Consider the following 27389-nt stretch of genomic DNA (forward strand, 5'->3'; position numbering starts at 1 on the left):
GCCTTAACAACTCCGGGGCCTGAGAACCGGACAGAGCCCACGGAGCTTCGACAACTCCGTGGGAAAGAAATTGCCGAACCCGCGGAGCCTTAACAACTCCGGGGCCAAAGAACCGAATTTGTCGTAGTCCTCCAACGAGGATTTAAGCGGAGCTGCACCTGGAAACTGTCCAGCCTACACCGCAACCATCTTGGGTGTAAGTAAATAATCTTTAAATCAACCATTACGCCTCTGTAACTAATTCTAGCCCGTGCGTGCCTTGCCGCCGCACGGTCTCCTCCGGCCTTGCGTGCCCGGACTGCTGGCCACAGCCTGCATGCACAAAGACGGGCCCCGCTCGCCCCCGGCCCGCACAACAATAATTTCCCAACGGACACAAATCTCTGGGCTAAATAATTAGGCATAAGCTAGAGAAGAAACTTCCATTCAGGTAAATTGGTACATATGCCAGTGGAGATTGGAAATACATGCCTAACCCTGGCTCACTGATATATGCAGGAACTTTTGCTCTATGCCACAGCATCTTACCCACAATGCTTGGTCTCAGGGCAAAGTTTCAATATACAAACCTTCATTTTGTGAATATCATCACGTAACTCATACTTTTCTGGGAATGCCCTGACCAAGTTTTGCTTGACAATGTTGGTTATAGTCAGTATACTACACAGACAGGTATGGTATTCACAGTAAGAGGTGGTCCTTGGTCCCAAGATAAACAAAATTGTTGGTATGAGCCAAAATTTTGAATAGGATGCCCTTTTTGTTAGGCTATTGAATATGCAGCTCTGAGTACAGCTGTCAAAACTCATATTTTTATTTTGGTATTCTATGGGAAGTCTTATATAATTTCCACTAATCCTCCTATATTATGCAGTCATAATTGCTCATATATAATCGATGCCATGAAGTAGAAGGAGCTCAACTGCTGTGAGCAACAGAAATCCATTGTACATTGAAAAGCCACACCCTGGTATACTGGGCTGTAATTATACAGTTCTTTAAAAGTAGACTTGGGCAGGAGAAAATTGATATCATGGTAATATCAAATGTATCTGCTGATTATTATCTTGAATCTACAGTGGCATGATGCTACACAAATAGACATGTTCCTGGCACAGGAACATGCAGACAGTCAAAGTCATTGATCCCGAAACTGGATTCATTAGACCAGTTACATAATCAGGACCTAAATTGGATACAGCCCAGGAGAGGATGACCAGCCAGAGTGGAATATAGGAAGGATGAGAATAAAAAAGTAACAGAGAGAAACAAGAGAAACTAAATCTCCCTCTGCCTGAAGAAGGGTGTTTGTACCTGGAAGTTTGCAAAGAACAATTTTTCCAATGATTTAGTTGGTCTAATAAAATATATCACATTTACCCAAAAAACCTTGTCTAAACTAGGTTTAACACTTTCTTAAAACTAATCCATTAAATTAGTAAGACAGAGCCAGAGTCTAACAAGGAGGTGGGGTTGAAGGAGGATCAAACAGCTATAGAATGTGACCCTGAAGCTGTTGGACATAGACTTTGCCATATTAGAAATAGGCATTAGTACTTAAAATGTGCCTTCATTCTTTCACAGCCTTCTCTATACTTAATGGAAAGTAGACCTACTATGTAGATGGTGTTGTAAACATTACTTCATTTATTATGTTTTAATTTTACATCACTAATATTAGCTTTGCACTGATTGATTCTTTAAACTAAAAATAAATCTGATTTAAAAAGAGACATGTACTAGGTGGCAAGTAAAATGATGTTACTGAATGTTATCACCCTGGGGTAGATGATAACATTCAAAAGCATTGTCATAATCTAAATATTTTGCATGAAGGTGTCAAATCTCATGACAGTTTTAATGGGAAACAGTCAAAAACTCATTAGGGGAGATCAGCAAATTCATTAGGGGAGATCAGCAGCAAATAGGAAGGGCCCTATTCCCCCCAGCAGCACCTGGGGTGATGAGGAACAATGGCCAGAAGCTGCTGGAGAATAGGTTCAGGTTAGAGATTAGGAGGCACTGTTTCACGGTTAGGGTGGCTTGGATCTAGAACCAACTTCCTAGGGAAGTGATCCTCGCTCCTACCTTGGGTAAATTCAAAAAGAAGTTGGACGAACACCTGTCTGGGGTCATGTGATCCCAGCGTGTGCTCCTGCCAGTGGCGGGGGGTCAGACTAGATGATCTGTTCAGGTCCCTTCTGACCCCAAACTACTATGAAACTATGAAAACAAATTGTTTTGTTTTTCCCAAAGCTTTTAAGAATAGATTAGCCAGGGCTGTCCAACTACTGGGTGGCTAGGGGCCACATGCCATGTGAGGTGTAAGCTGCAAGGACTGTGGGCTCCCGAGACCACAGGCCATGAATCCCCACTCTTCCCACACACACTGTGTGGGTTGAACAGACTCCCTGGGTCTCCCCAGTGCATGGGCTACACCAACCACAGGGACTACACCGGGGGCTACACCAACCATAGGAAAAAGGAACTAGAGAAAGGAGGGGGACCCAGACATCCCAGCAGCAGAAGAAAATATGAGGGAGGAAACAGCAGGGCCCATGGGCCTCAAGATGGACAGTCCTGGATTAGGCAAAATCTTGTCTAGGATGGATTACAAGTTTAGACAGGGATGATCCTACCTTGATCAGGGGTTGGTCTAGATGGTCTCCTGAGGTCCCTAACCAGCTCTACTTTCCTGTTAGCCTTGCTACACATTGCGCTTTGAGCTGCTCAAATGTTGATCTGTTTGGAGCAGTCACACCTTAAGGCTAAAAACCTTTTCTGATTGTCCCACACCAGCACAGCTGTGATTTGCCACTAGAGGGCTGGCGAGCAGGGTCCTGACTTGGAGCTACAGTTGTGACTTGCCACTACAGGACTGGTGGGCCAGGACAGACTTCTATCCCTGCTCTAGGTGGGGGTGTGTGAGAGATGGGCTGGGGAGTGGGTACATGAAGCTAAGAAGTGGAGAGTTAATGGAATGGGGGTGGGTAATGAAATGGGAAGTGGAAAGGAAATGGGAGTGCAAGAAAGGGTAAAATGAAGGAAGTCAGCCACTGAAGGATAAAATAAAAAGAAGTAACGAAAAAAGAATTAAAAAAGAAATAAAGGAAGTAAATTAAAGAAGGTCTTATGTTTTAATAAACTGGAATTTGGGATTGGGGTGTGTGGCATGCTGGTTGTGCTTCCTGAGGTGGCTGGGAGTTAGGAGTGGTGAGGGAAGGCACTTTGTGGGAGCTCCTGCCTCTGCCCCAGGAAGGAAGCCCCAGCTCACGATGATCCAGTCCAGTACCTTATCTTATTCCCCTCAACCTCTTCTAGACCCCACTCCTGGACCTGTATGTGCTCTGTGACTTGACTATCTGGCTTGTGCTCTGCTGGCTGTTTGCATGGGGCTGTACCCCTGGGGGTGGGAGGAGGAGTTGGCTTGGTGCCAGAACCATCCCCTGGGCAGTATAGTTCAAGGGGTGAGAAGTTTGTCTATACAGAACAGGAGGGTGGGGGAGGGGACACTGCATCCTGGGATGCTGGAAGACTGTAACTTCCAGATCAATGACATGGAAGATGGGATAGAGTGTACCCTCAGCAAGTTTGCAGATGACACAAAGCTGGGGGGAGTAGTAGATACACTGCAGGGTAGTGCTAGGATTCAGTGAGACCTCAACAAATTGGAGGATTGGACCAAAGAAATCTCATGAGGTTCAATAAGGACAAGTGCGAAGTCCTGCACTTAGGATGGAACAATCCCATGCACTGGTACAGGTTGGGAACCAACTGGCTAAGCAGCAGCTCTATAGAAAAGGACCTGGGGGTTACAGTGGACAAGAAGCTGAATATGATCCCACAGTGTCCCCTTGTTGCCAAGAAGGCTAATGGCATACTGGGCTGCATTAGTAGGAGTGCGCCAGCAGATCAAGGGAAGTGATTATTTCCCTTTATTTGGCACTGGTGTGGCCACATCTGGAGTACTGTATCAAGTTTTGGGCCCGCCACTACAGAAAGGATGTGGACAAATTGGAGAGAGTCCAGAGGAGGGCAACAAAAATGGTTATGTGATGTATGAGAAGAGGCTGAGGTAAGCAGGCTAATTTACTATGAAGAAGAGAAGACTGAGATGAGACTGGGATTGAATAGCAGCCTTCAACTATTTGAAAGGTGGTTTTAAAGAGGATGGAGCTAGGCTGTTTTCAGTGGTGTCAGATGATAGAACAAGGAGCAATGATCTAAAGTTGCAGCAATGCATGTTTAAGTTAGATATTAGGAAAAAAACTTTTGCATGAGGAGGGTAGTAAATTACTGGAAGAGGTTAGCCACAGAGGTTTTGGAATCTTGATCCTTGGAGGTTTTTAAGACCAGGGTAGGCAAAGCTTCGGCTGGGATGATATCATTGGGGATGGTCCTGTTTTGAGCAGGGGGTTGGACTAGGTGACCTCCTGAGGTCCCTTCTAACCCTCATTTTCTATGATTTTAACTTGGGTAGTTCATCTGTGGAAGTGGCCACACATCAGTGGAATATGAGCTGGGAAACATGGATCAGAGATAAACCTGGCCAGGAGTGCCATAACTTTAGGCCACCTAAAGTGTGCTTTAAACCAGTTTCAGTTGTTAATGTATGGACAATCCAGGGTTAAGAGCTCCAGGAGCTACCCAGAATTAATGTATAACAAGGCTCTATGATTCTTGTTTTGTTTTGCTATTGCTTGGAGAGTTTCATTTTGTTTAATTGTTCATGTAACTTTTTAAAATTGTTATTTGTATGATAAACATATTGTAATAAGAATGAAAATGCAATATTTTGGTATCATTGAAATGAAAAGTTTTGATGCTTCTAAATTGCATTTTTTTCAGAATGCTTATTGATCGTTTATTTAAGGAAACTTGAGTTTTTTGCTCTAATGTGGAATGAATTTCTTTTTCTTTCACTTTGTTACTATTCTCATAGTTGATACTCATCTGGGTTTTAACCACCTTACATCTTGCCAATAGAAACTCCACTCATTACTTAACATTCAAATACTTGTAAACACATCTGAGAAGAGTATCCACACAGATAACAAAGACTCTACCAGCTTGATTGCATTCTTTGTTGCAATTATGAGAGGCACTGTGTTTGCATCAGCTCAGCTTTTGTGAATATGGGTGTCTCCTAAATTCTGATCTGCTTTGTGATCTCCAGTTCTCTACTCTACTGACAGAGTAGTTCTACTTCTTCCCAGTAGAGTTAGGCTGCTTCTGTTGAGCAGAGAGATGTAGTTAGCTGTGTTAGTAAGTCAAGTAGAAGGCAGGATAGATGCGTGCCATATAGAGTAACCAAAGAAGATATAAATGTATATAGGACAAGATTTCACAAGCCAAATCTCACTTCTTCAGACCATATTTACCTGAATCCAAGACACTTTGAATTTAAGATGACCCTCCTATAATTAGACTCTGTACCTGGAAAATTTATACAGTTGTAATAATTTTCCAAGTATAGACTCTAATTATTGGGGGGTCATCTGAAATTCATTCCCCCTCACTGCTGCGTCAGGTAGAGCAGTGGCAGGGGGGTATGTAGTGGTGGGGGGGCAGGCTATTTGTTTGTCCTCCCACCATTTCTCTCTCCTGTAGTCTGCCCACCATGGTACCTGTACCCCCTGCCACCTCCCCATGCTGCCTATCCTCCTTCAGCTCCTATCCCCCATATGGTACCTGCACACTGACCTATCATCCATAACTTATGCCCCTTTACCCCCTACCCTATTGCTTACTGCCAGGCATGGCTCTGACTCCATTCCCTCCCAAGGCATGGAGCACATGGAATCTCTGGCCCCTGCCTAGCCATGCATTGGTGGCAGCAACTCTGGACCTTGGATGCTGCTTCATGGCTAGGCAGGGGCTACAACTTCCATATGCTGTATGCCCAGGAGAGAATGGAGCTGGAACCGTGCCTGACAGTAAGTGTTGGGTGGAGGGGGAGGGTGTAGAGACTGTGGTGGGGGGCGGGGGGGGGGAAGGCAATGGGCAAGGGTGCAGGCAGCTGCTACGACTCTGACTCTGGCCCCTACCTATCTGCCCCCTGTCCCCTCCCCTTGACCTTGAATCCAAGACAAGGGGATTTTCCTCCCATGTTGAATAGGGGGGAAGAGGCAGAACTCATCTTGGATTTGAGTACATAGAGTATATAATACACACACACACACACACACATATGCCCCTTAGTCGATAACAGTGATTTTCAAACAGGGTGCTGAAGCACCTTGAGGTGTCTTGATAGTCTTTCAAGGTTGTTTTGGGTTGTCATGCAATATTAGCAGAGTTAGATGCACTAACATGATTTGCATGTGAAACCCAGAGATTTCAAGTAGGAATCCAAAGTGTTAAAACATTCTTTCCTTCTGTGGTCTTTCTGACATCTTTGCAACAGAAGAGTCTCTCTTGTATGTTCCTGGGTCAAAAAACAAGTGAAAACTAAGAGGTGGCATTATCCAAGGGATGCCTCCAGTCTAACAAGGAGTGCCTTAGGTATAAAAAGGTTGAGAACCACTGGTCTGTAAGGTGCAAATATATCATGCCTTCTACTTCTGTTACCCCTACACAGCTAACTGGAGACAGTCCTATGCCTTCAAATGAAGGCATCAGTCCTTCATTTGAAGGATATATTTGAAGCCTTCTCAGGGTGCACTTTGTTTTCTGCAGCACAGCTGCTGAATGGCGCAGCGCAGCTGTGAGTGTAGACATAGCTTTAGTCCCCTTTTTGGTCTGGTTGTGGCTGCCAACATAGAATCACAATGTCTAGAAAGGACAAGCGTAATGCAAAGACAGACCATTCCCGAAGAAGAGAAACGGTATTTGTGACTGAATAGCGCGCATTGTAGGGTTGTGTGAAATTTTGCTGGCTGTTTCGTTTCAACACTGTTTTGGCTCATTTTGAGGTTGAAACAGCAAAATTGAAATGAAACAAAGGACGTCAGAACAGCCTCGAAACAAAATGAGGCTAGTCAAAATGTTTTGACTGTAGCACTGGGGATGGGAAGTCAGTCAAGCAGGGCTGATTCCCCATTCCCCACGTTAGATCGCGCCGGGGCGGGGAATCAGTCCAGCTGGGCCGATCTAGCAAAACATCGAAACAGAGTCAAAACAGCCTTACTGTTTTGCCGAAGCAAAACGGAACAGCTGTTTTGAATCTAAATGAAATTCATTATGAAATGCTGTTCCATCAAAACCTTGAAACTCAAGGCAAAATGGAACGGTGCCATTTTGCACAGCCCTAAATTGCACTGATGTCTACTTAGGAAAAAAAACCAGCTGCTCAAGTAGCTATCTGTAAATAGCATTGGTGCTTAAAGCCAGACATAGATATAATGTAAGCACTCAATAATGCTCTGGGCAGAACTTTTGGTCTTACAAGGCCACACCTACAGCAATATATGAAGCCGTCAGCTGTATGTGGTAGGTTTCAGAGGCACTCAAGGTCATTTATGTGACAAAAGTCACATTATGGTAAGTCTTTTTTTCCCTGACCTGTACAGCTGTGCTAAGTAAATCTGCTGTAGTCACACCTATACAGATACTAATGTCATGATAGTGAAAGACACATGACATATTTTGAAAGATGTTGAAACAGAAATACTATTTCTCTTCTACCACATGCTAATGAGGCATACACCTATTTCAGAACACCCTTCACTGGCTTGCATGTATTCCTTGTGGGTGTCACTCAGCACACATGAATTTTGCACAAACAGCACAGAGTAAGCCAGAGTCTTGGAGAGAGGTGTAGATACATGGAATTAGAGCGGAGTGAACTGTGCTTAGGAAAGAACTTGTCCGCCAAATTTAGTCTGTTTCACCTGCAGCCTTATTAAGACTTTAATAAAGTATTTGTTATTCAAAAAATGATGATTGCTTTATGGAGACATATTTTAGTCTATGGATTGCTTGTGGCCTATTTGCTATAATGATTGTTTTGTTTGTTGAGCCTTCATAATTGGTTTCTGGTGGCTTTTAAATTTAACCTAAATTCACAAATCCTGTTTTGCAAAGTTTGCTTGGATCTGTGTGGGACTGGAATGTGCACCAAGATTATGAAATAGTCAGATTGGATGCTAGCCAGAAATTTCTTACACATATGGTAAAGCACACTTAGTGCACTATTGTGGGGATGTGCTGGAGTAACTGAATGCAATATATACTGTAGTAACCAGCAAGAGGGATCAGTAAAATATTCCTGTAAATCAGTGATGCTTTCTGGAAACAAATCTCACAATTCTTTCCTTGTACAGGGGCACTCTCAGCTTTGTTCCCAGTTGTTCTGTACTGTAATGGTTATCACATGTGCCTCACATATGTTGGCCCCCAGTTTGTTACCAGACAGAAACAGGTATTTTACTTTAAGGGTTTAACTAGCTGGCCCTTGAGGCTCTTCCAATCCAGTGATTCCCAGTAATGGTTTTATAACATATTGTTGATCTACTCAGCATCAGGCTGAGTGCCATTTTAATACCAGTGACCTTCAAATAACTTTCCATGTGGAGCCACAAGAGAGACATTGTGCACTTCTGAGTGAAAAGACAATTTAGTAAGGAAGGCGGGTAGCAACATGCAATGTAGTGGAATTAATGGAACAGGGGTTTTTTCTTTTCTCCAGTTTGCTCTTAGAGACTTCCTCATATGCCGATTAATACAGCAATGTGACATTCCACAGTTCACTACTGCAGTGGCACCAGATGGCACTTATCCAACTGGCAACAACAGAAAGAAGCATTCCACAGTCTGTTCCTATCTTACAAAAAAGAAAAGGGGTCAGTTATAGCATATCTTCCAAACCGCAGATTGCTCTGACATTGAATAGACACCATAGTGAGAGGGTTAAAATGCCTAGATCCTGTTGTTATGACAAAAATACTAAATCCTATGGCAGTTACATCCAATTCCACACAGGAATCTCTTCTAGTTATTTATGGGTCAGCTGTGCACGATGAGCTAAACACACATAATTCTTGGTTGTTACAAACAAGGTGCAGGGACCCAACTTCAGGCTGAGGATGTCCCATAAACCTATGATTGCTATTCCCTGGGAGGAGAAGGATCACTTTATACATGCCCTATTTCTTATATTGTTCCTCTAAAGTATCCACTGTTTATCCCCACTTGAGATAGGATATTGAGTCAGGTGAACCTTTGGTCTGAACCAGTACGGCAGTTTTTATATTCTTATTGTTACATCATAGTAAATCTAGAGAGATCCTGCATACTCTGTTTATAGATACTCACAAACAGTGTGTATGGTCCACAGGAACAAAACTTCCCAGCCATCTACTAGCAAAAAATGTGTCTAGCTAATTATACGTTTATATTTTAACAAGGCTCAGAAAAAAGGCATACATGCATACTTTACTGAACCCAATATACGCTCCTAGTCAGTTTACATGACATCATGTCCACTTTCTCCCAAGGAAACTTTAGGATAAGGTGGAAGTCTTTGAAAACCAGCAGCATTTTTTGGTATATAAACAGAGAACCAAAGCTAGTCCATCTTCTATGAAGATAAAGTCAATCTCCTACCAGAAAAGTAGTGTCCAGACTTTTCCAGATATTAAGTTGCAGTGGTCATGAGATTCTCAGAATCTACAGAATATTTCAGAATAAAAGTAAAGAGAAAATGAAATGAATCAAGCTACTACCTCTGTTGTTTTTAAGTCAAAGTGAATAATACCCTGCTTTACTGAGCAGTATAGTCTAATTGTTTCACATGGGACAGAATTGTTTCCACATCTGTTTTTCCTTGTACTGAAACTTGTAAGAAACTTGGTCCAGATGTAACAGGCCACATTAGATAAATACTTCTCCTGGATCACTTTAGCACTGAAACAGTTAACAATGTTTTAAGTGGTCCTAGTGGAGCTGCATACATAGCATTCCTTTAAGCTGAATGGTGGGCATTTCTTACCAACCTGCAACTGCTTCATGCTGTTTGAATGATAATCCTCAAGTCATAGCAGTGCCTTGGTTTGGTTTTTGAGGGATACTATTTGCAAAATGAAAACTTTGCATTGAATGAATGTTCAGCTTCTGAACAAATACAAGAACTTCAGCAAGAGGATTCTAAATATATGGATCTTTAAAAATTCTTAATATCTATACAATGCTTTAATTAAAATATTTAACATTTATACAGCACTTTTCATATTCAGACTGCTCTGCAGTGATTAAATAACAAATCCTCACAAGGCTTCCTATAATACATGGGTAAGTATTATTAATGGCATATCACAGATGGGGGAATCCAAGCAGAGAATTTAATTGATTTACTCAAGGCCACACATCACATCAGTGGTATAGGCAGTTTTAGAGCCAAGGACCTTTTGACATTAATTCCCATGAGCATTCATTTAGAAAACACCACTGCCCACACTGGAGCCCTCTGTGTCAGCTAGTTTCAATTGTCATTGGCCAACATTCATGCTTTATTTCCCTTTAAAAGTACCTGATGTTCCCTGATTTTTCTTTACCTCTATTATCATTTTGTTATTAGACAGGATTGCATTTATAGGGCACATCCCCACAAGTGCGCACATGCATTTCACAGGGGACAGATAGCAGCAGCACAAATATGTGCTGCTACTTGTACCCTGGGAATGAACCTGAACACGTGTTTGGTATGTGACAAGTTGCCCTGGGTGGGGTAGGGGAATTGGGGCCAGCACCTGGACTGGTCCCAGCAGCCTACCTGGTGTTTTGGGGGCCTCCTGGGGCAGTAGTGGTGGCAATCTGGGCATTTGGAGCCTGGATGGCAACTAGAGTGTGGCTGTAGCTTGCCAGGCTCCCTTTCTGGTGGCACGCACTGCTGCCCTGTGTGCCACGCCACTTTTTTATCAGCTTTTTTTTGTTTTACACTGGAATCTCCTGATGTCAACCTCTTCCCACCCCCATGTGTCCATGTGCACCGCATGCAATTTGCAGTGCTGCAAACCACACACGCACACTTGTGGGAGCACACCCCCAGAATTCAACAGCCGGTCAAGCAGGCAAGGACCTTATTCTAAAGATCTTAACTATCTTGTTCACATATATTCAATATATTAAAGTTCACTCCAAAGATTTGACTTAACCACAGGGTTTGAGACTGTTTGGAGATTCTTCTAAAGTTTGGTGACTGTTTGAATGCAAAATTTTGATTCAGCCTCATAATAGAGATAAAGGGCAGCTGCAAGGTTCATGGCCCTGTAACCGTTGTTTTGGTTTGTGACACTGGTAAGTGGTTCTCTTTGCAGTCTGGACAGCTACATCCTGATAAAGTACTGCAGACACAAGGGGCCCACATCGTTATGAGATGCAGACCCCTGCACCTGACCCATGTACAGTGCTATGTTTGCTGTCTTACAAACTGATGCCTTGGCAATCGCACCACAGCCTGAGTCTGTTATTGAAATCGAGTCTGTTTTGCGTCAGAAGCAACATGCTGCTGTAGTGATAAATGATGATCTCCCCTGTCTGAAATGTTAATAACCCCCTGGATTCCTGCATAGTTATGCTCATCTGGAGAGTGCCACTTACAGGGAGAGAAAAGCAGAGGTATATGAAAGCCTTAGTGTACATTCAGACAAGGTTCTTTGGGTGAATCTGATATCTTTTTAGACCAACTTAAATAGTTGGAAAAAAAATGTTGGCAAGCTTTTGGGTTTAAAAACATTGCTTTTTGACTGTAGGCACAAATAATTCAGGTGACTGAGAACAATCATAATATAGTAATTTTTTCTCTCTATGAATCTTCACATATAGAGAATATTCCCTAAATAAATAGGACCAGCATTAAATTTTGTATGCCCTTTTTTCTTATGTAACTGTCTGGAGGATGCATCTTTTTAGGTGCCTGTATCCTAACTTAAAAACACACCATCAAGTCCTCAGGAGCTTGTTCCAGCTGACAGGCCAGGGTAGGAATTATACATATTTCTTCATAGATTGCCTGTTTTTTTGCAGGTTAGTTAGTTCATGTTATTTTAGTGTTTGCTGTTGATGGAGGAAGGTCTTTACTGAAGGCTCATGGTAATCAGCTTCCTCCTAAACAGGATTGAACTGGATTGGACATCTACCAGGGCTATTTAAGCCACATGCTACTTGGCCAGAGAGGTGGTTAGTGAGTGACATGGCACAGGGGAATTTCTACCCAAAAAAGGCAGAGCATATTGCTGCTAGAGCCTCTCCTGTGGCTATTTGTGTGTACATGCCCATTCTAGGCTGGTGTGTGCGCAGAGGTGAGGTATGTATAAAGCATGAATGTTAATGCACCTTTGGGTGTTTTGAAAACCAGGCCCTAACTGACTTGTTCAAGAAAATGGAAGGAGCCACTGACAAATGTAATTAGAATTTAGGATTTCTGGCTCCCAATCCTGCGCTCAGACTAGGAGGCAAGATCTCTCCTACATTCAACTGGGTACTTTGGGAGAGCATAACAGTTAAAGAAAAGAAGAAGAATATTTCACAGGAGCGGAGGCTGAAGCTACCAAACTAATTTATTCTTGGGACATAAACAGCATATGAATGTTGTCTCCAACTATTGTAGCATTTTGAGGATTAGTAAAATAAGAGGAAAAATTCAGAAGTTCTCTCTATACAGTTGTGACATTTAACTCACTTAGGGCCTGTTAAAAAATTTGCAGTGATTAATCACAGTGTGTACACACTGGGCAGATACATGGGGCACACATAGTGAAAAATTCTCCTGCAAGCTAAGAAGAGGCAGCAGAGCTATTCCATGGAGGGTGCATTGGCACAGTTACTAAATTCAGTGGAGCCATACGGTAGTGCTGCATGGGAGAACTTTTTTGGCTGTTAAGGCTGGATTTGGCTCTGAGATTAGCCTTTTCCAGGGAATGTTTTGTTAGAGAGCTCTTATGAAATCTCAGATCACACTGTGATGTTTGGTGTTGTAGTAAAACTTCTCTTAAAACACAATTTAATAAGCAGTATAGAATTCCCCACAGGCCACAGTGTGTGACAAAATATTTTAGCTACTTCCCTGTTCTAGGACACTTTAAATTCACATGGCACTAAAATTTCACTAATAAAGCATGCTGACTGTCCTGAGTTGCTAGTGAAGCTTGCTGAATACAAAGAGCTTTGAGATCCTCAGTTTTAGATTGCCATGTCTTAATTATTATTATTTTTCCTCGTTATTCTACATATTGCAAGCATAAGGACCTACAATTTTATGAGAGTAAATTCCACTGATAGCTCTCATTCCAAGTGTATGCAGAAATGTAACCATAACCATCATTTCTGTACCCTCTGCCTTTACAAATTAAAGTTCTTCATTAGGGCATATACAGAAAACCATACCCTCCTGCCTTTGCTGCTACTTCCTCTCCAAGCATCCATTAGGTTCAGACTATGTAATCAGAATCAGAATAGGAATTTACCTCATAAACACTGATCCATTGCTGTCTGTGGGGCTGAATGGAAGGTCATCACTTGACTTTCGGAAGCTGCTCTGGCTTTCAGAATGAAAAACAGAATCATCCCAATAAAGCCTTTTTCTCATCATTTTAATGAAGTTAACTGCAGATTTAAACCAATTCAGTACACTGCTGATCTTCAAGGTGTCCTTCTGAAAGCTGAGTCTTTCACTTCGGTAGAAAATTCATTCTTGGTGTGAATCCAGCTCAAGCTAGGTTTTTTTTTTTTTACATCCGTTAATAAGTAACATATTGGTGTTACATCATCAGGTGGTTTTACTTTCATCCATAATGCCTCACATACTTGCTTGAAACAAATCACATGATTGACTGCAATATAACTTTGGAATGTATTAGTAATAGTGATAATACTCTGCCAAATAAGTAAAGAAAATGAGGGAACGTAAAAAGATAGAACTTTTTCAAAAAATATTTCTTTGATGTTTCAGTATCAGACATAGTAAGATGCTCTAGAATAAAATCTACTCTAGGGATTGTCATCCTGATGCTAATTATTTAGTTCTGAGCAACACATGTAGCAAAATTACTATATCTGATTCATTTGGCATGCCAAAATTATTTTGGTGCACACCTACGGCAATATACATACACATGCACGAATGTAGGGCTAGGGACAGAAATTGCACATAAACCAGGTTAAGAGTATAAGTGATCGGAACCTTGTTTAAATCTGTAACACAACAGAAGTTCAGTGCGCATAAACTGCTTCCAAAATCACCCAAACCAGTTTAAAACAAACCTGGATGGATGTAGTATTAGATTTAACTGATTTAGGTTAAATTGGTTTATTGAACTTCTATCCCAGATCCCCACCAGATTCAAGTTAGCTCACAGTCCCCAGCATCCCAGGATGCTTCCCACCTCCCTGCAAATCCCCCCTTGCAGGGTGGGTGGGCTAGCCTTGGCCCAAGCTGTCTACTTGAGCTGAGCAGGGATGTGCCCTGGCTTCTGCATGTGTCTGCATTTCCAGAATCAAAACTGAATGTCTGTTCACTTGCTTATCAGTTCAATCTATGCAGTTTAGACTAATCTGTGAACATTGAATCAATTCAGCCTCAGGCTTTTTGACAGTCTGTACTTAGAGTAGATGTCCTAAAGCATGGATGTCAAACATATAAGAATTTGGGGGTGAAGTAGCAAGGGGCTGGCAGGCCCATGAATTTCCAGTGATAGAGCTCCAGGGCATGTCCCCATGAACACACATGTGCAGGGACATGCATTTCCCATTGGACAAATAGCAGTGGTACATACTTGTGCTGCTGCTGTTAGTCCCTGGGTATGCCCCTGCACACACATTCTGACATGCAGCAAAGGGACCCAGGTGCGGTATGGGAGGCAGAGCCATCACGTGTGCTGGCCTCAGCAATCTGAGCTATGGTCCCCCACCCCTCCATGCTGCTAATTAGCGGTGTGGTGCACGGGTGCATGTGTGCCACATGTGGTTTGTGGCACCTCAAATGGCTTTGAGGCACTACAAACCACACATGTGCACTCATGGGGATGCACCCCCAGTGAGCAAATTTGGTGGCGGTAGGGGTTGGGGGTGAGCAAAAGCTGCATTAACTCTGACGCTGCTGCTTGCTTTGCCACTGCTGTCGTTTGTCCCTGCTACCACTGCTGGGTCTGGACATGGCTTCTGTGGTTAACTTCCATGGGTCTGATCCTGCCTGGGAAACTCTTTGTGGGACAGATTTGGGCTGCAAGGAGCCCCACAGTCTAAAACCAGCATGGGGATGCAGGTGAATTTGACACCGCTGTTCTAAAGTGAGCACGTTGCAGTTCAGCTAAATATGGGTATTAGTTTAACATTCAAATCACCAGATAACAACTGAGTGCATGCAGTTTGTGTAACCTTTTTTTTTGTCACAGGGAGCTGACAATCATTAACTGTAAAATTGCATGGTTTTGAGTTTGCCAAAGATTTTAATAATGATTATGTTAAATAAGAAACCTGTATTCATAGTGAAAAAATGTTTGTTTTAGCTTTAAATTCTTTTGTTTACATGGATTAAGGCCCCAATGCCTCAGTTCATGTAAAAAGACCTTTGTAAATGAACAGAGTCCCTTTATCTTTAATTTGGAGTCTGCATAGGTATAAGAGTCTGTTCGACACAAATGGGATCTAACTCTGTGAGTTTTGCTCTATTATAGTCTAGACTTTTGGAGAAGCATTCAGCTGTGCTAGTTCAAGATAGGCAGAAGGCAGGGCAGCGTGGCACCTCATAGTCTAACTTGTTCAGAGAAGCATGAGATTTCATAGGCTACAGCCTACTTTGTCAGATGCTATTCACATATGATGAAGTAGGCTGTGACCTAGGAAAACCCATACCTCTCTGAACCAGCTACTCTATAAGGTGCCACACTGCCGTCTTCTAGCATTTCCCAAGCAAAGTATGAACTGATACAAACAACTGTGAATATGGAGCATTCAGCCAAACATTACTTTTTGTACAATTATTCTTTGGTTTCTTTATTTAAGTAGAAATGCATTTAGATTTTAAAAAAGAAAAATCTCTTTTTTGATCATTGTATATAAAATGTTAATTATTATGAATGATAAAAACAGCAGAGTGAAAAAATTATAGTAAAACATCAGGATTAGTATCACAAGAGGGGAAGCAAAAATCATTACAAAACATGGAGGTGAAAATTCAAAATAGATTAAAAATGTAAGGGGAACAATGGTAAGTGAGGCAGGTTCACTATTATAAAAGAATGAAACCCACGTAAGAAAGCCAGACAGAATTTTGTGGAAAGATGTTTAAATCGATGAGTAAAATGTATACACTTGATCTCCTCAAATACTACTTATGTAAATAACAAAACCAATGAAACCAAATGTATTTAGCTGCATTATTTAAAATTATCTGCCAAAAGAGGGAATTACTTTTTTATCTTCTCCTGAGTTAAATTTCCCAGGATCCTGATGAATTAATTTAATGTTCTGAAACTATGTTGTACATCTTTAGTTTCCATCCATGTAGATCTTCAGTTGATTGACTTTGGTTTGCAAGTATAGGCTAGTTAGCCACCCAATAATTGCAACAGAAGCGTAGTTCCCCAGGTAACTGAGAAGGCTTTGCAGGAAGTGTTCGGAGTTACAACAATCCCTCAGACCAAACAGAAGTTCACTGTTGGTTCCAGGGGCAAGGGGAATTTAATTGTTGGTTTGAGCCTGCAGCTGGTTTCTCCTAGCAATGGCCCCTCCTGTCTTCCAGCTTGTTCCTGTTTCAGAATGGGAGGGGAGAAAGGAAGGAGAGGGAGCTTATTCTAGGGGCTCCCCAGCCAGTGCTGGAGGGTGGAGTGGGTGATTGGAGCCCTCCCCACCACCTTGGGGGTGCTCCAATATACCCACCCTACCCTCCATTGGGGGCTGAAAAAACCTCAGACCAAACTCCCTGCTCACTTCCTTCCCTCCCATTCTGAAAACAGCTTGAGGCTGGGAGGCAGCACAGACAGACGTTACAGAAGACACTGTGTTTTGAAACATCTTCATATAACCCCATCATGCCATGAGGGTTCAGATTTTCACCCGGTTGCCCATTTTTAAGCTGTCTGCAGCTGTGCACCTGTGTTTGGTCATGACTATAGGCCGCTTTCCGTGGCCAGATCAGGCAAAAATTGTCACTTCTGTCTGTGCCCATTATGTCTACACTTTATTCCATTTCTTAAAAAACAAACAAGTGGAATTTATCCTTCAACAAAGAGATCAGAATAGGCCAATTCCTCTCCTGCCAAAAGTTGAATTGTCTCTTTTTTGGTCACTTCAATCCATTTATGATGTGAAGTCCTTGGTCTTTTTTTTTTTAAAGAAACTAACCCAAGAGCTTTGGAACTGATTAGAAAACTTCAATAACATGCCAAACTTGCAGAACCACTAATGTTAACCATTATTTAAAAAAACCCCCACAATCTCTGTGTATAGCAAATCACTGTGCATGACAGCAATTATGCATTCCCACTCTCAGCTTTAAATTGAGAGGGCACTGAAAAGACAAAAAGAGTGCTTCGAAGACTGGAAAATTCAGCAGTTGAGTATGATAAGGTCAAGATATCCCATCTCCTCCTTAAATCTGCATATTCATCCAGTCATCAAAGGTGCTGTTAGGTTCCCCCACAGAGCCACAAGTACCTTCTTAGTGTTGAAGCTCTGTATGCAGAGACTAAGTTTATATCACAAGGCAGACTGTAGAGGGACCCAGGCCAAGCGGCTGCACTGGGATGGGGCCTGCATGCCGCATGCTTAGCAGGTGTCTCACCCTCACTTAATCTCACCCGCCATAACTTGGTGTAGTTGAAAAGAGATATAAGGAGGTAGTACCTGTTTAGAGAGAGTATGCTGAGGTTAGCATGAGTCAATGTCAGGGTCTTCTGTGGGTCTTCACCTCCCCTGCACCCCACCTCTTTCCACTTGGGGTTCCAGTTGGTGCTGGATACATGTGTTCAGCCAACCTGAGCAACTGCCTTGCAGCTCAGGTAAAGAAGGAAGCAGCCAGGTTGTCTGAAGTTTGAGTGTTTTGGCTGTGATCACTGGAGTTTACTGCAGGGTTCAGGGTCACCCGGGCCTGGCCTGCATAAAGAAGCAAATAAACCGAATAACAAGTCAAATGACCATGTGCTAGGCTCTTCTTCTGGCCCTACAGGAGCTTCAGTCACCTTTTGTCAGCCAATCTCAGTCCCACAGGATGGCCCCATGTTTGCTTAGTCTGCATGGGCCTGCCTGTCCTAAGAAGACCCCTGGAGTACTATGGGGCTGGGGTGTCATGAACCCCAGCTTAGGCCCTAGGGGTACCTGGTTTCTCTCAAGTGTGGTCATCTGGCATCAGTCTGGAGAGCTCAGATGTGTGTGGTCCTGGGCTCCTGGTCCCCTGTCTCTGAGGGGAAGCACAATGAAAGCCCTCATCTGAATGTGTGTTCCCCCTGTCCTGGCATTGGGGTGTGCTTTTATGAGGGGTTTATGGGCTGGCATGAGCCAATATGGCCCCTTGTTTGCCCCCATGTGCCTGACTGCTGCAGGTAGATGTTAGGAGCCCTTATCCCCTGCAGCTGCTGCCTTCAGGCCCCAGGTAGCGCTGCATGTGCTGGCTGCCTATTCTGTCTTGGAGTTGCAGCCCGAGCCCATGTGGGGCTGGGGTTCTGATGCCTTCCCCAAGCCAGGCACCGAGGCTGGGGAATGCCTACCATACACCGTCTGCCTTTCCAGCAGCACCATGGGGCTTGCCCCAAGAGCACGGGCTCACCACTTCCCTGTGAACCTGGCCAGGGATCTGCTGACCATGGTGTGTGCCAGTGGCCACCATCCCAGTAAATACAGGGCTTGGCTGGCCTCTGTTACAGGCACGACTACACATCCATTAATGCACCTTGCCTACTTAGCATTAAATTTAGTACTTGTACAATCAAGTATTAAATAAATGCACAGTAGGCTGCCATACTGTGAATTAGCATGATCTCATTTTTTTTTGTGTACACTGAATGCACAGTAGACTAGTACTACTGTGCATTAGCATATTAGCATGGTTTTTACCTTGTGTGCTAATGCACAGTAGAATTAGTCTCGTGAGCATTAAGCATCTCATGTAGACATGCCCAAAGTTCTGGTGGCAAGTTATGTCATGTATGGGTTGGAAAAAGTCAGATCCTCTGGCCAGAGCAGGCATGTCAGCACAAACTCTGGAGTAAAAGCAAAAGGGATCTCCTTCTGTTTTTGGTTGATATTCTGCGCATATGCTATATCTTCATGGGAGGCACTGTTATAATCCAGTTATGTTGTAGGTGTAATGTCAGAAGTCCTTAGTGTAGACAAGGCTAGAGTGCTTGTCTCTGCTGTATATACATGATAGGATATTTAAGTGCTTGTCAACCTACAGCAGCATACCATGATATCATGACTGATGTGGTGCCTGAAGTGGAATGTATTCTTGACATTAACCTTGTGATAACAATATATATTTCAAATTAACTCAGGTCTGTACTGTTAGTTGACTGGATAGTAACTGCCTTGCCAAGTGCAATCTGTGAATGTCTATCATATTAATGGGAAAAACCCTGAATAAGCTCCAGGTTAGGGGGCAGTGAAAAGAAACTACAGACAAGCACTTACAGTACTCTTGCTCAGTGCCTTCTCCTGACTCTTCTGTATAAGTGACTAAAATATATATAAGTCGAAACCTTCCTCAGCCAGAAACCACCAAAATCTTGTCTTCACTTCCTTAAACAATCATCTCCATTATTTGGGGACTTCATTCTACCACTGGCATGGCTAGCCACATTGAATCCTCAAATGCCTCCCTCAAACTACAGCTATGACCCTCACAGACATAATCAGGATATATGCATGCCACCTCTATGGCAAGAAACAAGCTTCTGCCTGCTCAGTCTCACTTCGCATGTGTTGCATGATGCTTTTTAAAGCTTGCCATGGATGCTTTCAGGATCTCAGTCTTGAGTATGCTTGCACTGCTCTAAGAGTGGTCACACAACTGCTTTGGCTATGTATGCTGAGTGGAAGTGACTGGGGGTTGTTTCTTAGGTTTCTAGTTCATCACAGAAACAGTATGGTTGTTCCCAGAGAGTACTACTTCTTACACATACTGCCCTACTGTAGCTTCATTTTCTATTTCTGCAGCATCTGTTTCTCTCTTAGCTCCTAGGAGGCTTCATTATTGTCAACTGCAAGCATTCTGGGGGTTGACCAGCAGGTGCTGGAGGGTGGGGTGGGTGGATTGGAGCCCCTGCACTGCATCAGTGCTAGCTGGGCAACCTCCAGAATGAGCTCTCTCCACTTCCTTCCCCACTCCCATTCTGAAGACAGCGCTGGGGATGGGAGGGGCAGGCTTAGTAGAGAGTGGCTGCAGGCTCACAACTGCTCTAAGCTGCAGGTCAATTCCCCCAACCCCTGGAACCCAATAGTGAACATCTGTTGGGTCAGGGGGATTACTGTAATTCATGGTGTTTCCTGCAAAGTGCCATGAGTTATAGCAGGGAGCTGCATTTCTGTCTGTACCCTCCAAGTGTGAGATATGGCAGGCCTGAGCCTGCCCTTTACTACTTTGCCAGCTAATTTCCAGCCAGTTCTAGTCTAGTCAAAGATGCTAAGGTGACTGCTGCTGCCCATGGCAGTGATTCATTCTGGGAGACTACCAAGATTGTGCATCATTTTGATGACCAAGGGCAGATGTCAAATATCACAAACCCCTGCATCAGGCAGAATGAGGTCTTGACAATTCTTTAAAATTGTGTTCTCTGCCAGTGCATATCACTTACATCTTTCTTGTACTGAATCTGCTCTTCCAGAGCTCCACTTCATTTGGACACCAGACTCAGTAAGTTAGGTCTGGATCTTCACTATGTGAAATGGTTAAATGATATCATCACCAGTGTCCAATGGCCATATCACACTTTAGGTAACATCAGCAGCAGATCCAGGGACCCACACGAAGAGGATGTGTGTGTGGGGACAGTGACCAGCACTGCAGGGGTGGCTGCACTACCTGTTCCCAGTCTGTCCAGTAGGGTAGGCAGACTGCACCATAGAAGCAGCAGTCAGGGACTTGTTAAAGTCCTCAAAGCAGATAGGAATTCCCCCTGCCTTCCACTCCCTGCTCAGAGGCACTTTCCTTTCCCTCCCCTCCCCTCCCCTCCCCTCCCCTCCCCTCCCTCCCCTACCTGCTGCTGCCACTGCCCCACCTGTCTGGGACATGAGGAGCACTAGGGACACTCCAGCCAGGCTTCCCAAGGGCTGGACTCAGCCTGAGGAAGTAGTTTGATTGTGATGGGTGGGTGGATTCCCCTCCTCTTCCTGTGTCTGCTCCTGGGCCGGTGGGGAACACCCGGTGGACCAGCCAAGGAGGGGGAACCCATCTGCTGCTGTCCCAGGCTGAGCCCAATGCCCATGCAGCCCAGCTGGAGCAGAACAGGAACTACCTGGAGCAGCAGCACCAGGTGGGGGGAAGGGAATATGAAGGGAGGAGATGGGGAGAGAAGGGTGGGAAATATGTTTCTGAGCAGGGAGGGGAAGGGATGGGGAGAATTCTCATCTTCTTTAGGGACTTAAAAAGGTCCCTGGCTACTGTTCCTGCTCTGTGATGAGAAAGTGGGGTGTGACTGTGCCACTGCACCCCCTCTGGACCCACTCCTAGGTAACATTGACAGGGGAGGGCGAGCAGCATAACGACTGAGCACTGGACACGTGAACTAATAGTCATGCTTGGGACAAATGACGTGAAGTACTAGATGCTGATTTGCACCATGGCTGTCAATGAAATGCCAACAAGGCATCAGTAAATAAAAAAAAAAGCAAGAGAATAACAATGGGGGCAGATCAGCAGCAATATGATAATGCAGAAAATAGAAAGAATATATGAATCTAGAGCCTGATCCAAGCCCACTGAAACGAACAGAATGATTCCCCTTAACTGAGTTCTGGTCAGATCGTTAATCAGATCAGCACAGCCATGTGTCAGACAATCCTGTGTAGCAACAATGAACCCAGCCTGCAGACAGGAAGTGCAGAAAAAAACAATTAAGGGAAAAACTGACTCACCTACACTAATCAATAAACACCACCTGAACAAATCATGAGTTTGATTGCTTTGATTCTCTCAGGAACTGGTAAAAGGAGCAGCCTGGGGAAAGAGAGAAAGATTGGGAGATAAGTAGACCAGGGAAACCACAGACCAGTATTAACCTTTCCCTTTTTTCCTTTCCAGAAGAAACATTACAGTTTATTATTTTTCTTGACGTGATGCCTGGAGGCCCCAGTCAGAATACGGGGCCCATTGTATTAGGCACTGTACAAATATACAGTAAAACAAGAGAAGTGAATTTAACAAACAATAGGAGGAAAGGAGCAGGGACAAACAAGGATAAGAGCCTATGGCTATGCAATACTGCACACCCTGCTAATGTAGACTCAGTCAAATGGTTTTTACACATTTTATTAATTATTTTGCTGGTTACTTTTGTGTATCCTTTCAAAATCTTTAAGCTTTTTCTAGTTTCTATTTAAGAAAGTGAATCTATGATCTTGCCTGCTTCTAAATATTAAAAAAAAATCTCTATTTCCCTCTTCAAGTTTGCAGGTGTGTTTGGTGGGTCTGTGGGCTTTCGGCAGGATTGTTGTGCACACATATGCTTGCACACCTAAAATTAATAGTTGCTATTGTGTCAGACCTACTGAAATGACAGGTGGATGGCTGGAGGACAAAGGTACAAGATGGGAAAGGATGAACACAGTGGAGGCAGCTAAGGGCCTTTGGGTTTATAGTGTTAAATCACACTCATACACACCTAAAATTAGGTCTGTCAAAACCCATGGAATAGGATCTGGAATCCTGAATGAGGCACCTAAGTTTCTTATACAATGCATTTGGAACCTCAAATAGGATCCAAAACAGCCAGAGTGTTTAACCTAGCCAATAGGGAACTGCTGAGGAAAGGGGTGAGCCTTCAATCCTTCTCAGGTTTCTTATTAAGAGCTGTCCATTCACAGCTCAGAATTCACAGCTCTGAACCCTCTCCTGAAGGTAGATGCTGATGCCTTTTTAACAAAGAACTGAGCAGGGCAGAAGTGGTGGCACCCTTCTTTTATAGAGCAACACAGTACTTAGCAGGACATGGGAGACCCAGGATCATCTGCATGAAGCCATCCAAAACCAGATCTCCCACCTCCCAGGAAAGTTCCTTAACCACTGAGCTACTGGCTAGTTAGGGTATGTGGGACATTCTCTGTGTTTCCTGTGCATCAAAGAATTCAAGAATCCTTGAACCAGAAAGAGCATGAAAGATAGCACGACAAGGTTCCTTGGGTGAATTTGATATCTTTTATTAGACCAAGATAGCACAGCTCTTTGCTTAGTCATTATGGGAGATGCTTTCATTTCAGTCCCTATCCAGGACCTTTAAAATTATATCCTATACTATGTTAAGCTAAAATACAGAAGCTGTTCTGGGAGCAGGGGCCAGAAACCAAGGTTTCCCACCTCCCGACCTCCCCTACGCCCTCAGGTGAGTGCCCTAACCACTCGGAAACAGCCATGATTATATGTCTGCATTCCTTTCCTTCCTCTCTCCTAGCACTGTGCCACAGGACAGTTGAAAAGTAAGAGCTGTAAGTATGTAAGGGGTGTATATCAGGATCTGGGGGAATATGTGTTCACCAGAGCGCCCCAAGGGATGACGAGGTTGAACAGTCACAAACTCCTCCAAGACTGTTTCAGGCTGGATATAAGGAAAAAACTTCTTTACTGTCTGAGCCCCCAAGGCCTGGAATAGACTGCCTCCAGAGGTTGTGCAAGCACCTACTCTGGAACCTTTTAAGAAACATTTGGACCTCTACCTTGCTGGAATCATTTGACCCTAGTTGACTTCCTGCCGCTGGGGCAGGGGGCTGGACTTGATGATTTTCTGAGGTCCCTTCCAGCCAGAATGTCTATGAAATCTATGAAAAGTGTGCCCATCCCAACCTACAGCTTGGAAGTTAGGGTGGTCTCTTGGAAAGTGAGACATGGGAGTTTGATTCCTGTCATTCTGGCTCCCCCACTTCCTGTGAGAGTGATCTAAGCACTAGCCTTCTATAGGACAAAGGGGCACTGTCACCTCCTGCAGCTGAATTTTAAAAGAAAGTGGCAGCTGCACCTATGGCATGTGTGTGTATGTGTAAATCTGAGTTAGGCATGTTTGGAGAATGTCTAAAGGACTGACCCGTAAGGGGATTTAGGTGGAGGACTGCCTAATTTCTAGATCCCAATGATTAGGTTTGGTGTAAGATAAGCCCCAGGCTGCACACCTCTCTCAAGACAGGTACAGTCTGAGCATGTACAAAGGTGCATCTCTAAGTGCCTAAAGGAACTTTTGGAGCGAGCCTAGGAAGTTTAGGTGCCTCTAGAAACTCAACTGAAGGCAGGCAATCGTTCCTTTTCTTTGAGGTGCCTTTGGGTGTGTTTGTATGAATGGCTGTTCAAAGGTGAGTCAGGAAAGTGGGAAAAACGTGAGGCAATGAATGGCTTACAGGATTTGTGGTGATATGACACCCATCACATGTTTAATTCCAGCCAAGATATTGCAAGTACCTCCATTTGAGAGTAGTTTGGTGGCCACCATGAAATGCATTGGTGATCTCCATTCAGTTTTAGTAGATAATGATAGGGCGGTAGTTTTGTTTTCAAATTCTTACTCTGTTAGTGTTCTCAGCAGAGAGGCTGGAATGGACCACATGGTTTGGAGATCCATTCCCTGTTCAAAGTTCCCTTAGCTACAAGGTCTCCATGATTGCCCCCAAATGTTTCTCAGTGTACACAGCATGCGCTAGTGCTGCTGTGCTGTGACGTGTTTTTTTTTAAGTAAGTACGGGACTTCAAACTCTACATCATTATTACTAAATTCACTTGAGAGAACGCTCCATTTGTTTTTGCTAGGAAAACTGTTTACAACTTTAAGCTACCTCTTCCATTCATTATTTTATTTTGAAAGCTGCTATTATTAATAATAATTATTATTTACAGCAGTATACAGAAGTCAGGCAGGGCCCCATTCTGTTAGATTTTTTTCAGAGAGTTTAAGACAAGATGGAACAAGTGAAGACACAACTGGTGAATGAACAAGCAGTGCAGGAGAGGGTCTGACAAGATGTGGTAGCAACAATATAAGTACAATTTTGCATAAGCCTCTCCTGGGTACAATTTGTTACCTACTGAGAGATTCTTGAGGTGTGAGTAGTTTCAATGACAACAGACTGCTGTACCAATAGCTTGCAGCTGAAAAGAGAATTGCTACAGCTCTATATTTAAATTATTCAGAAATCCAAAACACCAGATCATAATCACAGAAGCGGGCCTTTTAGCTAACAGTTCTTTGCACATCTATAACACTTTTCCTATAAAATGCTTCAAATATTTAATTAAATACTTTATTCATGATGTAAGTTATTTTAATTAATGAAGTTCATGCTACCCCTGTCAACAGTATGCTATTATCCACATTTTACAGCTGAGTCAATTGAAGCATGGGGCTTTAAAGGTGTTTTGTTGTTGTTGTTGATGGGGTTCAGAACTGGCCTAAGAGTAGTTCATTTGCTCAGCTGGTAACAGCTAGACTAATGTTGAGTGCTTGGGGAAACCCTACTCTAACTGGCTTGCCCGAAATTGTGCACCAGGCCAGTGACATAATTGGGAATAGAAGTCAGAATTCCTACTCCTCTGCTCTAACCCCAGTAGCATGCTTCTTAATCACCACCTTTTGTCATGAACTAGTACAAAAAAAGAGCTAAAGAGAAGGCAAAGCCCTTTTTTGTTCTGCTTGTAGCTGACAGCATTACTAACAGGAGCTGAACCATAGCAGTTGTGGTCTATTCACTTCTGTACAAATCTCCAAGGTGATGGCGACAGGGGTTAGATTTTTTTGAACAAATTGCTTTATACAGCTTCACTTTAATCTCTTTATGGCAATTTCCCCCTAATCCCTAGCAATGAGATTGAAGCAAGATATAAAATGGATTAAAATAATGCCATAGAACTGGCAGCTTGCAAGATAGCCTTTGAAAAACACAATAAAATACCTCAAACATTAATCATTACTATATTTTAAAAACATTTTACATAAGAAAGCATGTTTAATCTTGGTATACGTATCTTGTTTTGTGCTACCAACATTATTTCATACTTTCCAGTGATTACACAGATGATGGCTTAAGGTTGAATGATATTTTCTTTAGTTTGGGGTATTATGGGGGAAAAAAATGCTATAGTAAATGGAACCTGGCTGGTAAGCTAGTATCTAAGTCACAGCAAATGGTATGGTTGGAGCATATTTTAAAATATAAACCTCACCCAGGCTCTTTTTGTGAGTTTGTGATGAGAAGTCACAAAACACTACCTGCATGTATATGGTATTATTCACAGTAAAATTGTATTAAGTATAATCAGTGAACCAAGCTTATATTTGTGTTAAGTATTGTAAAATCAGCAGGTAAAATGGAACTCAGTATTTGTGTTTGCCAACATTATTTTAACTATTCTTTAGAATAAGAAATTTAGCATCTAGTATTAATTTGCTTTTTGGGTGGTCAAAGTCAGCAGAAACTAGTGTGAACTGTATCGAGGAGTGAGAAGCAAAAATTGTATCTCCAAAAATTGTTAATAAGTGTTTGTTGACATGATTTCTTGTTAAAAAACAAGCCCTTCCTGATTTCAGATTAACACAAGTAGCTCTCAGAGGCCAGGTAGACATTATAGTTTTACTGGTATAAATGATCAGAAACTGGTCTATACCTGTAACAGAACAGAAGTTCAGCACACATAGATTGGTTTACAAATGGCAGAGCCCAGCATAAGATTTGTTTCTCCCCAAGGACAAATGTGTGTTCTGTTTGCTATCCATCTAAACTTTGCTGCTTACAGAAAACTGTGCAACTTAGATTGATTCTGCCTCAGCTTTTTGAATGTCTGTACCTAGCCAGGATCTACAGTTGCCATTTGACTTCCTCTCTTCTAATTCTGTCTGAGACCTGTGCCAGCCTAACTCCTGTTCTCTGCACTTCGTTGTCAAAGTCTCTAGAACAGGGGTCAGCAATGTTTTTGGGCAGAGTGTTGAAAACACCCACAACCTCAACTTGTAGGATGTTGGTGTGTCAGGGGTAGATGGTGGGGGAGCCATGAGCAGCCTTGTTGTGGCAGTGCAGCCCCAGCCTCTTCCCTGAGGCATGCGTGCCAAGCAAAATGCCTTCATGTGCCATGCTCTAGCACGCATATGGGGACTTGCCTACCCCTGTATTTGAGACCTTTTTGTAGCCAAATTTCAGCGCATGTACTCCATCCTTATCATCCTCAGTCTCTTGGCTGCTGTTATACCATTATTTTTCTTGATATCTTGATTCCCCCTAGCTTTTGTGAATCCATCCTTTTTCAGCTTCACAGCAAATGGATTTTCATG

At 43.1% G+C, this 27389-nt stretch overlaps 1 protein-coding gene across 2 annotated transcripts in view; it reads right to left on the bottom strand.

The window, feature by feature from the left end:
• GRAMD2B (GRAM domain containing 2B) overlaps nucleotides 1–13625 on the bottom strand; it is a 72658-nt gene extending 59033 nt beyond the window's left edge. Inside the window, exon 1 of one of the 2 annotated variants that reach the window (XM_014608704.3) lies at nucleotides 13404–13625. In XM_014608704.3, coding sequence (XP_014464190.1) covers nucleotides 13404–13528 — 125 coding nt within the window. In that variant the 5' untranslated portion in view covers nucleotides 13529–13625. The remainder of the gene's footprint in view (nucleotides 1–13403) is intronic. The other variant, XM_014608703.3, reaches the window with a different exon arrangement.
• Nucleotides 13626–27389: the final 13764 nt, after the last annotated feature.

This window comes from Alligator mississippiensis, chromosome 3, assembly GCF_030867095.1.
Source record: "Alligator mississippiensis isolate rAllMis1 chromosome 3, rAllMis1, whole genome shotgun sequence".
NCBI classification, from domain to species: Eukaryota; Metazoa; Chordata; order Crocodylia; family Alligatoridae; genus Alligator; species Alligator mississippiensis.